The sequence below is a fragment of the Diabrotica virgifera genome, chromosome 7, assembly GCF_917563875.1.
Source record: "Diabrotica virgifera virgifera chromosome 7, PGI_DIABVI_V3a".
Lineage (NCBI taxonomy): Eukaryota > Metazoa > Arthropoda > Insecta > Coleoptera > Chrysomelidae > Diabrotica > Diabrotica virgifera.
Window position 1 is genome coordinate 57,311,896 of NC_065449.1, and position 13,139 is coordinate 57,325,034.

General features: G+C 31.7%; 1 protein-coding gene across 2 annotated transcripts in view; it reads right to left on the bottom strand.

The window, feature by feature from the left end:
* The window catches only part of LOC114330864 (venom acid phosphatase Acph-1), an 85,528-nt gene that overhangs the window by 33,760 nt on the left and 38,629 nt on the right, over positions 1 to 13,139 (bottom strand). For both annotated transcript variants that reach the window (XM_028280287.2, XM_028280286.2), the window contains exon 5: positions 2,143 to 2,266. In XM_028280287.2, the coding sequence (XP_028136088.2) occupies positions 2,143 to 2,266 (124 nt within the window). The remainder of the gene's footprint in view (positions 1 to 2,142; positions 2,267 to 13,139) is intronic.

Consider the following 13,139-nt stretch of genomic DNA (forward strand, 5'->3'; position numbering starts at 1 on the left):
CTATAGTGTTGAGGACAAACTAGTTTGGTCCAGGCTAAACTAGTTTGTCTTGAAATTGTGTTTGGCATTTAACACATATGGATTTATACAAAAAATGCACATATGGATGGAAAAACCTCCGGATGCGTATCATCCCAATGAAGTCAGCCAGGACGTTTTCAGTAAAGTTAAAATTTAAAAATTAAAAGTTGCAGAAAATAGAGAAAGGCTAAGCAAAAAAAATATAATACATATAACACATATAGTCCGTTCTTTAACGGTAAAATATTGCAAAACCTCTAAATTTTAAAGAACCGCTTGGATTGACATGAAATTTGGCATACACATAGCTAACAAGTCAAAGAAGAAAAGTGATATTGTGCCGATATATGCTTTTGCCCTGGGGGTGGTATTCACCCCCTTTTGGGGGTGAAAAAATATTTGCCCAAAGAAAGTCAGGAAATGGATAAACTGGCTAATTTTAAGTAACTTTTGTTCTATAGAGTTTTTTCACTAAGTCAATACTTTTCGAGTTATTTGGCAGTGAATATGTTCATTTTTTCAACAAAATAACCACGCTTTTAGACGGTTTTTCGCAAATAACTCAAATAGTAAGTATTTTGTCGAAAAAACATTGTTAGCAAAAATATAGCCTGTAAAAAATTTAAAAAAATGGTGTATATATTACGTCTCTACACCTAGTAGAAGCAGAGTTATAGCTAATAAAAAATAGGTTCATATTCGTCAAATTCCAAATGGAATACTTTAACGTGAAATAACCAAAAATGAAGCACATTTCGGGGAAAACTAATTACAACTTATTTAAAGTGTTAAAAAAAAGCTTCATTTTTGTTTTATAAAAAAAAATTCTAGCATCAAAATTAAACAAGTTTCGCTCAAAATAAAGTTAGTTCCTTTTGGTTTTTGTAAAAAATCGAGAAAATCACCCCCTAATTAGTATCTTAAATGAACTTAATCGTTACGACTTCACAAGTTTCTTGACTCGTGTATATATTGTTTATATGATCTGTAAGTTTCATCGGTTCAAAGTCCTTATTATTGAATGGGCTGTAGTTAAAAGGTGTTGAACGAGTCACTGATCACGAATGTATGCAAATTTAGAAACACCAAATCTCAATCAATTTTTGTCTAACAGAAAAACAAAAAAATACATGATGTTCAGCAAAGGAAATCTGACTTTTTTTGTTTTTTGAGATTTTTGGTATCTCAAACAATTTTTAAGTTATTTTGAAAAAAAGCATATTTTTCAAAATTTAAATTTTGAAAAATTTTACTTTGAAACCAAATTTTTTCAAAAATAAGTACTTTATATCGATGAAACTTACAGATCATATAAACACAACATAATTAAAATAATTTGTGGAGCGGTAACGATTAATTTCATTTAAGTTGCTAATTAGGGGGTGGTCTTCCCGATTTTTTTTTTTCAAAAACAAAAGGGACCAACTTTATTTTGAGCGTAACTTGCTTAAATTTAATGCTAGAAACTTTTTGTAAAAACAAAAATAAAGCTTTTTTTAAACACTTTAAAAAAGTTATAATGGGTTTTTCCCAAAAAGTGCTTAATTTTTGGGATATTTCACGTCGAAATATTCTATTTGAAATTTGGTGAATATGAATCTATTTTTTATTCGATATAACTCTGGTTCTACGAGATCCAGAGACCTAACGTGTACACCATTTTTTTTACTTCTTTATAGGCTATATTTTTGCTAAGAACGTTTTTTTCGACAAAATAGTTAGTTTTTGAGTTACTTGCGAAAAACCGTCTAAAAATGTGGTTATTTTGTTGAAAAATGAACATATTCACTCGCAAATAACTCGAAAAGTGTTGACTTGTCGAAAAAGCTCTATAGAACAAAAGTTACTTAAAATTAGTCAGTTTACCCATTTCCGGACTTATTTTGGACATATATTTTTTCACCCCCAACAGGGGGTGAAAGTCACCCCCAGGGCAAAAGCACACATCGGCACAATATCACTTTTTTTCTTTGACTTGTTAGCTATCCGTATGCCAAATTTCATGTCAATCCAATCGGTTATTTAAAATTTAGAGCATAAACCGTGAAAGAATGGACTAATATAATATAACACAAAATTAAATTCTATAAAAATAAATTAATCTAATAACCGATATTTTACCTCCACACATTTGTCGTAGTTTTCTAGATCCTGTAACCATGACATTGTGATCCAATGTCAAATTCTTTAATGGATATGGATAAACATCATGTGCCCAATCTGGTAGGGCATAATTAAGTTCAGTCTGAAATTCGAAAAAAGCTAATTACTTGCTAAATACTAAAATATGCACATAGTTTCAAACACATATTCAAGATTTTTACACTTTTATAAATCCGTATCCTCATCACATATTTTAGGCCTTATTCATATAAAGTACAAATTTTTGATTCTTTTATTTTCTTTAAGTACCCATTTAATTGATTTGGTTTTGCCAAGGTATAAATATTTGAAAAATTCATTATTCTGATAAAATTTGTATAAACGTAATTTATAATAAATCGTAATTCCTAATTTGGATTGTGCGAAAATGCCATTCAGAGCCGGTTGGTTGCGGGAAGAGTGGGTGTTTCTTAGAGTAATGTCTCCCGGAAATGGAACAGGTTTCTGGATACAAATTCGATACAGAATAGAGCTCGCCCTGGTATAACCCGAATTACCCGAATTACCCGAATTACTGATTTCAGAACTTCATTGGACAAAACATACAAATCTTTAACTGTTAATTGTATCTCTTTATGTTTTGATACTAACTCAGTTTTCTTCAGTGATAAGCTTCATGATGATTCCATTCCTCTTGGTCATACCTATTGGTATATTTTTGTCATCAAACATCATAAACACCACCCATTTCTTTCAGGAAATATTTGCGTTGTTTACAATGTCAATGTATTTTACTGTAAACTATACTAAATTTACAATCCAGATGCAGTAGAAATAAACAAACCAAGACAAGTTAAATGCTACTGGGAGCACTCCCGAATCATAATTTACAATGTATATAGGGTAATGGGTACAGCAATTGGCCACTTAAGGGATTTCAAATTGAATTAAAATTGTAAATTGGTATATTTTAATGTGAAATATTTTGTAAGGGTTTTTTAATAACAATGAAACATCAAATTTTATAAAACTCAGGTTATTTTAGTAAAAATAATAATGTACATAAAAAATTAACAGAAATTTAAAAAACATACAAAATTACACAGTTATTGGCCATGCAAACATAGTTATTGGCATATAGAATTACAGTTATTGGCCACTCATAAAATTCCTAATTTTCTTTTTTTGTTTGTGCAGTTAGGGCACACAAAACTATTTAGATTTTCAATTTCTTGTTGTTTTTTAACACAACTACCAATATGGGAGCCTCTGACACAAAATTAACATTTTATTCCAACTTTTGATTTAGAAATATTTTAGGAACAAGAATAGCACAATCCTGTATACAAAAGATTATTATTTGCAGATATGTTGGTGTTGTCTGATTGTTTCACCCATATATCTGAGAGAATTTGTATTTTTTCATGTTCTGGATATCCCTCTGTTTCGAAAAACAACTTTCTTTTAGCCGACTCACTAGCACGTTTTTCTTTGCTGGTTTCCAAATTTGTACATTTGCTTTGGAAAGTATTCCTCAAATTTGATGAATTCTTATTGTTGGAGACATCAAAAGATACGTTATCAATTGAGGGCAGAATAGCGTTTTCCTCTACAGAACCCGTAAATTGGTTCCGTGGCAGTTCGTGGTTTTCTTTGGCGTTAATCACTTCTGGTATATGTACTCTAACTCCACTTCTCAAAGTAGTGCTTTTAATTGTATGATCAAGAAGTGTGTCTGATTTAAAATATTTGTATCTACAATATCACCTGTATTTAGTGTAACATTTTCTTTATCCTTCACAACATTTTGACATTTTTTGCTCTCGGAATTGGCTCTTGTGGCAATTTTTTTGATTACTTTCTTTTTGGTTTCTTTATTTTGTTTACTTTTATTGTTTGCTTTTGCGTCAATTCGTTTTTTTTTTTTTTGTTCTAATTTTATTTTTTTTGTTCGTCTTTCTCTTAAATTTTACGCCTCTCTGCATTTTGACGATCTGAAGAAGTGAGCACGAAAGGTAACCGTTCTGTTTGCTTTTTACCCTTTCTTTCTGGGGTTTTTGGCCAAAAAAGAATTTGTCAATTGAGGTGTCAATTTCTTTATATAATGAGTTGTCTTGATTTACTAAAGGCAGATTATCGGATGTCGATTGAATATCTAAAGTCATTGTATCTTCTGTGACAATAGTATCTTTTTGTTTGGGTTTTCTCGTCTAAATACTTAATATAGTCTTAATACTGCCCGGTTCCAATTTGCCTTTAATGGTTTAAATGCAGCAACATCTGCAGGCTGCATAATTCTGGTCGCATTGGGATATAATGCCACTAAAATAATTTGTAACTTTGAGCATAATTCACTGGATTGAATGGTTAAGTGAGTTTTATGTCCATCAACGAACAAAATGACTGGAAATTTAGTGTTTTTTGCAACTAGGTACTTATATAAGACGTTGCCTATATATTCATAGAAGTTTTCATTCTTCATCCAACCCGTATCGCTACAGCCTATGCCCCATTCTCGAGGAACTGCATTTATAACATTGCTAGGAAGTCGTTTGTATGGGTAAATAATCATCGGTGCTGTTATTTCTTCAGATGCTGCAAACCTAAATATAACCGTAAAATTAACTTTGGAGTGATGTTCTATTTGATATACATTTTTGCTTCACTTTACAGCCAACACTCGTTTATTTTTGGGACACAAGAGGAAACAGGTTTCATCCCCATTAAAAACACGTGAAGGGTCTTGAAGAATATCAATGTAACGTTTACGGTGTAAATATTCTTGAACACCGGTGAACCATTTTCTTATATCTTTTTCAGACACAACTGAACTTGCTGCTGTTACCGCTTCTGGAGTTCGCTCGCTTAAATCTGGATGTCTCTTTAAAAAGGATCTATACCAACCTCTTCCGGGCCGATTGTCAGTAAAAGGATTAGCACGTGGATTTGCATCAAGAAAACCTTTAACCGAGTCTTGTATATTTTCCACTCTTACTGGAAAACCTTTGTCTTGGCATGTTACGATCCAATTCTTTAAACGATTCTCTTCCTCCAAAGAAAGAATAGGATTGGGACCAAGGTTAGTTTTTTCATTAAATTTCAGTGTTACTCTTGGCACATTAAATTGTTCAGCGGCTTTCCGTTGGCTCATGCCATTTTCTATGGCCTGAAAAGCAGACTGAAGATCTTGTTCTGTATATTTTTTGTGATACGTTTTATCTTTCCGGATGTTTGGCATTTTTTATTCTAAAAATAAAAATCATTTAATAGTATCTAATAATGTTATCTACAATACGGACGTTTCAAATTTGATTCAGATTGCCCGCATTGGCATTAATTTTATAACAACTAAAATAATTGTAATTTTATAAAAACTAATCCGGACAAAAAATATATTCTTATTACACATTACAGTTATTGGCCACCCTGTGGTTTAGTGATTGGCAGTCGGCCAACCACTGGTTATTGCCATAAAAAATAAAAAAAAACCTTGAAATATGTTGTGTTGGGCCAAACTAAGCTAAAAGAGCCTAAATTATAATAAATATTTTAATTTAAAGTAGGTACAGTAATTAGCCGGTAGACCAATCATTATAATGCGGACATATTTAAGATACAGTGCTTGGCCACTAAAATTTACCGCCAAAAAATTATAACCTTACTATTAAAACCACCGATAACGTAAGATGTACCCCACTAAATCATCACAAAACATTAATATAAGCAGATACACAATATTATTAGCCAAGATAACTCACCTCATGAATGGCCTTCCTTAACAAATTCTTTAAAAAACTCTTAAAACTGGATGCACCTGTTAAGCTTCGAACAACACACGCTGTCACAACTAGACAATATTAACTGAGAGAGATAATGGCTAGACCAAATATACAGCAATGTTGCCGAATTGCAATGCAAATACATTTATTTCCTTATACTTTCTAAAAATCTTAATATTTAGGATTTTTGTGAAAGTGGCCAATCACTAGTGACCGGCCAACAACTGTACCCGTTACCCTACATACATTGTAAATCCCAAATCATGATTTCCAAAGTTTATAAATTATGATTCGGGACTGCTCCTAGTAGCATTTAACGTGTCTTGGTTTGTTTATTTCTACTGCATCTTGATTGTAAATTTAATATAGCAATTTCTACTTTCTAAATATGAATTATGTGTAGTTGGTAGAGTTCTCTTTCTAGGCGATTCCTTATTATAAAATATACATTTTTCCAAAACAGTTCAAAAGGAACATTGGCCATTTGTGACATAGGTGCCATTTTTATGCAGATATTTACCCGTATCTATCCTCCTGCCCTAGTATTTCTATCGCTTCCAGTGGAATCTTACCAGGTTATGTTTTCGATGAAACTTGAAGTGCAGCATCCAGATTCACACGTTGTTTACAGATTTACCGGGAAACAATCCTTTGGCGATTTCCCATCTTTTCTCGACACATACATATATTGTAGGAGTCCTAGTTTTGAGGCTTCTTTTTGTCTATTTTGTACACTTCTGCGCGTGTCTTCTTCAAGTAAGGCACATATTTTTTAAACGCGAGCCTTTCGCATTGTTAATTCCTTTGTTTAGGTCTTCTTTTTTGTTGATATTGTTATGCTAAATCTTACCTGTTTATTCTATTTATTTTATTCTTAAATAGCTTTGCCTATTTGTCAGTAATCGACCACATTTTACTGGTCAAATAAATAAATAAATACATTTTTATAAAAATAAAAATGTATACCATTTTTATTCAGTTGCAATGCGAAGCCAAAACTGTCTTAATTTTTACTTAGATCAGAGAGTGCAGCCAGCTCTCTTATCGACGATTTCACCTCTTGTTAGAGGTTCATTAGAGACTGCATAGGCTGCTTTCTCTGGTCCAGGTAAAAACTCTCGACATATTAATCCCCCATTGCAACTGACGAGAAGGTAGTAGGTGCGTAGCGGCATCTGCTAAATAAAAGACTAAGTCTTTCAACCTAATGAAAATATTTGTAAATTAAATATTTTTAAAAGATTTTTAATTGAAAAACTTTTTGGCCCATCTTCCTGGTGACACCTCCAAGGCTTCTACAATATGCAAGCCAAATGGATGCTGCAGTGATGACAAAAGGGAAGGAATTCTACACTATGCAATTCACAACCCCCGTCTGCAGCGTGGTAAAGTTCCAACGGAAAATGGACCTAGTTACTCTATAGGAGTAATGCTAATATAAAAATAAAAATGTATACCATTTTTATTCAGTTGCAATGCGAAGCCAAAACTGTCTTAATTTTTACATAGATCAGAGAGTGCAGCCAGCACTCTTATCGACGATTTCACCTCTTGTTAGAGGTTCATCAGAGACTGCATAGGCTGCTTTCTCTGGTCCAGGTAAAAACTTTCGACATATTAATCCCCCATTGCAACTGACGAGAAGGTAGTAGGTGCGTAGCGGCATCTGCTAAATAAAAGACTAAGTTTTTCAACCTTCTCGTCAGTTGCAATGGGGGATTATTATGTCGAAAGTTTTTACCTGGACCAGAGAAAGCAGCCTGTGCAGTTTCTGATGAACCTCTAACAAAAGGTGAAATCGTCGATAAGAGAGCTGGCTGCACTCTCTGATCTAAGTAAAAATTAAGACAGTTTTGGCTTCGCATTGCAACTGAATAAAAATGGTATACATTTTTATTTTTATACTAGCTGACCCGGTGAACTTCGTTGCACCTTAGATAATGTGTCATAATTAGATAATGTGTCATAATTTTAATTCTAGATCAATCGGTCGAACGCAATTGCTAGAGATCAATAACTCAAAATCAACTGCTCGAAAATGAATTGCTCGGTATAAAAATTGATCGAAATACAAATTGCTCGAATAAAAAAGAAAATTATATGTCCAAATATTTATTCACAATAATGCAAAATTTGTAGGTATATAAGAGAGGTACATTTAATAGGACAAATTATGTGATATTCCACGTATATAATCACAGATATTAATTTGTGGTTCATAATATGTAATTGTTTATTAAACGCAATAACATATCAACACTATCTCTATATCTTCTATGACCATTTTGAGGTTGTTTGCCACTTATGGATACTCGTTCTCAGAGGCATCTTTCAGTGCATCACAGTTTTTCGATTTCTTTCTAACGCATTAAGTTGGAAGCGACAGAAAAAAAGGTACGTCAGTGATCACAGTTTGTTATAACATTTATTCTAATTGTTGATAGATGGCGCTATAATCGGACAAAAAATGATTTATGAATTATATATACGACTATAATCTGTACAATTTATAAGACTATACAAATCAAAGAAAATACCATTTTATAAATGCAATAAACACAATTGATTTGTTTTTATACCAAATTGCAAATTAAAGGGTTAAACTGCAATACCCTTTTCATATTTGGCTGATTACGATTCTGACAACTGTCACAATTAACTTAAATGTCAGATTATAATAAATGTTATAAATGTGTATTATCACGGACTTAACCTTTTTTGCGGTCACTTGTGACATACTGAAAAATGCCTCTGAGAAGGACCACAGTGTTCAATTTTTAGTTCATTTAAACTTTGTTCTTGTTCTAGAACGGAAATAAATTTCTGCCGTTATTTTTCTTATATTTCCAAAGCTCAAACATATTTAAGATTAATTATTTATATGGGAAATAAGCCACAATTAAAATGAAAAAAATAATTTTATTAACGTTTCGACGCCCAAATCATTTTAAAGTCTTCTACTTTAAAATGTATAATATATGTCTGAATTGCCAATATAAATGAGTGAGATTAAATAAATTATTAGAAGAATTTTTTTGCTTAGCAACAACACTTTAGTTTATTTTAGTAATATTTTGTATTTTGACAACGGCACCCGATTTGGGCGTCGAAACGTTAATAAAATTATTTTTTTCATTTTAATTGTGGCTTATTTCCCATATAAATAATTAATCATAAAAATGCCACAAGGAAATAGCTTCAGAACAATATTTAAGATTTATAATAAAGATGTTTTCAGCATAAATTAATATACGATTATATACGTGGAATATCATATAATTTGTTCTATTATACTATCTTTCTTATGTCTATATTTTGTACTATTGTGAATAAATATTTTAGATATACAATTTTCCTTTTTATTCGAGCAATTGACTTCGAGTACATGTGGCCTTTCGGCAGTTGCTTTTCTCTGTAATAATTGTATAAACTCTAAAAAACGTACGTGTTCTACAAAATATTTTATAGAAAAATTTTTTGATCAACTTTGATTTTATGTTTCTGTATAGATGTTAAATATTTAAATGGCTATTAAAAAATAAGGGTTGAAGATAAAAAAGTGAAAGTTTGGGATTGTATGTATATTTTGGTTCTACATTGTATAAAATTAAGAAAAAAAATGGCCAAAAAAATTTTAAAAAATTTCGGGGGGGCAAGCCCCTTTTTCACTTAGGTAGACCGTACCACTTCAGAAACCATCCCGGGTTCATGCACAACAACTTTGATTAAGGTCATCATACGATCAAATGCATAGTTTGTGACTCTATAAGGAACATACATACATACATACATACAAACATTCATTTTTATTTATATAGATTAGTATTACTCCTATAGAGTAACTAGGTCCATTTTCCGTTGGAACTTTACCACGCTGCAGACGGGGGTTGTGAGTTGCATAGTGTAGAATTCCTTCCCTTTTGTCTTCACTGCAGCATCCATTTGGCTTGCATATTGTAGAAGCCTTGGAGGTGTCACCAGGAAGATGGGCCAATAAGTTTTTCAATTAAAAATCTTTTAAAAATATTTAATTTACAAATATTTTCATTAGGTTGAAAAACTTAGTCTTTTAAATACATTTTTGTTCATTGTATAAATTGCTCCTACGTCTGCATTACTATCATAAATTCACTGATTTTGTGTGCCTGCTTTTTAATTTCGCCCAAAGACTATAATTTTAGTGAATCAATGATATGAATAGGTAATTAGTCCTGTCGCCAGGGGGGTACAACGGCCTCCTTTATTCAGATGGACTTACCCAAGGTTTTTTATGTATTTTGACCCGTAGAACACGAATATTTTGGATAACAGTTGATCAGGATGTCGATTAGGTTTTTATAAACAAAGAACTTAAGGAATTACATAACAGCGATTTCTCGCAAATTAAAACATTTTTTTGTATTTTTTGGATCATTCTAAGCAAAAAATGTTCTTACAAGTTTTTTCGTAGGATGCATAGTTTTCGAAATAAACGCGATTGAACTTTCAAAAAATCGAAAATTTGCAATTTTTGAACCCGAATAACTTTTGATTAAAAAATAAAATAGCAATTCTGCTTACCGCATTTGAAAGTTCAAGTCAAATTTTATCGGTTTTGGTATTTGCATTGCTAAAAATTTATTTTTTATTGTTAAACAAAGCTATAAACACATAGTGTTTCCCGTGCCCAATATATGCGTATTAATGCATTCTACGTAGCGTAGAAATAGCCTCGCTTGCACTTGTACCTACTCTACATACTCGTTCGATTTTAAATGGGAGATCATTGAAAACATCACTCAAGCACTATGTGTTTATATAGTCGGAAAAATGAAAGAATACCCATGAACGAACATATAAAACACGCTGTATTTTCCTGTCACCGTGTCACAAAGAAAATTGTCCAGTGCAAGTACATGTAACAATACTCTCTATTCGGTAGGGATACACCGGTCACGGATTAATAAAGAAACAAACGAATCGGCAGGTCGATTGTAATATTTTAGGTATACCAGTAACATAACCGTAGACCTCGGGTGCGTAGAGGGCCAATATCTATTTAATTATTGAATTTTTAGTAATTTTTTGATTAAAATTTAATAAACAGGATAATTTAAGGAAAAATAATAAGATAAATAATAAAATACAATGCACCCTTGTTAGAAATACCTTTCTTAGCAAAAACTTAATACTAACTTAGGAGTAAGATTATGCAAAACACCTGACTAGAACATTTTCCCGAGCAGATGCGAAGAGACTTCCTTGACTAAAAGAACAATTAGGATTTACCCGCAAGTAATATTTTAAATACGAAAAAATATATAGATTAGTGCCGATTCGATATGCGGTCTACCATCCAATATGCGGTCTACCGCAGAGTAACTAATTCGTTATGTGGTCTATCACAGAGTAGTTATTTCGATATGCGGCCACCACTAAATAATGTTAATGCATTCAGTAAATTTTGCAACTACTCGTATATACAGTATGGTGCAAATGAAAGGAATAAATTCTTTATTTCGTAAACCGATGACATTAGGGAAAATCCCGAAACAGGTCGATTTTTGTTTTTAAATTATGATATTTTGAATGAAGTAAAAGACAGACGTACTCTCAATCATGTATTGTAACTTCCGACGACCGGTTTCGCTCTCTAAAGTATGCAGAGCATCTTCAGGTCAACGGTTACAAGTAACTAAATGATTCAGTTACAAGGAGGTACTACCTCAGTATTCATTAACATGATATATCTGCTTAAGTTATGCTAACGGGATATGGTGGAATAGACGGAGAATGTTGCAAAGGTAAACAAGTTTATGGAATTTGGGAATTTTTGAGGGTGAAGAGATAGTTGGTGAAAGACAACTAACAAATCTGTACCTGTTATTTTGTTTGTGAAGTAGACTAAAGTGAATGCCATATATACAATTTTTTTAAAATGTGATGGTTTTAAAGATTTTTATTTCTATTTATTAAAAGATTTTTGTTTTTATTTATATTTATTAAAGACTTCTATTTATTAGTGTATGTGTTAGTGTAAGACTAACAACGTTTGGATCAAAACGGGTCGATATCTAATATATATGTTAGATGTGGACGTGCAGCTGTAACCTAAATTGCTAAAGTCAATACTCCTTGATGTTTTAATGAGAGGAGTAGTGGTCGTAAAAAGGATGAAACATCGGAAAGCTTAAAAATTGTAGCTAAAAGGGTATATTAGCAGTCATATAGTAATAACAGTAATAAATGTGAATTGATAGACAACAATGTAGGTACATGAAATTGAGATATAAATTAAAGGGTGAGAATTAGAGTAGAAAAGAAAAGAAAGGAAGGGATTAAAATTCAGTTGAAAGTAATTGATTGTAAATTGAGACTATGTATTATTGATATAAGCAGTGAAGAAACATTAATAAACTATTGAAACAGATAAAAGAAAGGAATAGTAATAAAATATATTTTGGGGGTATACCTACAATGTGTTTTAAAATCTGTCAATAAACCCATTCAACATATGATATTTTGGCATATATATCATACTAGTGTTGTCATCCATCTGGGGGTGATGACGTAATCGATGATTTTTTTAAATGAGAATAGGGGTCGAGTGCTAGCTCATTTGAAAGGTCATTAAATTCACTATTTAGTCATATAAACATTTACACAATTATTTGTACAGGGCGTGCAAAAAAATTTTTAATGAAATTATTTGACAAAAAAGAAGAATGTATGTAGTTTATTTAATTCAAAATACATTTTACTGTTGCCCAGAAACAGAAAAAATGTTTATTTCAAAAATAAACATTGCTTTTCGATTAAATTCAATGTTCAAGCCAGCTCCCGCCAGCCACCTGTTTCTTAGGAAGTTTGAACATTTAATTTAAGCGAAAAACAATGTTTATTTGTGATATAAACATTTTTTTACTGATTTCTAACAGCAATAAAATGTATTTTAAATTAAATAAATTATATAGATTCTTCTTTTTTTGTCAAATAATTTAAATTAAAAAAATTTTTTGGGCGCCCTGTATAAACAATTATGTAAATGTTTATATTAATAAATAGAGAATTGAATGATCTTCCAAATGAGCTAGCACACGACCCCTATTCTCATTTAAAAAAATCATCGATTACTTCATCACGCCCATATGGATGACGTTACTAGTATGACATTTATGGCAAAATATCATAATTTAAAAATAAAAATCGACCTGTTTCAGGATTTTTCCTTAAAGTCGCCGGTTTACGAAATAACGA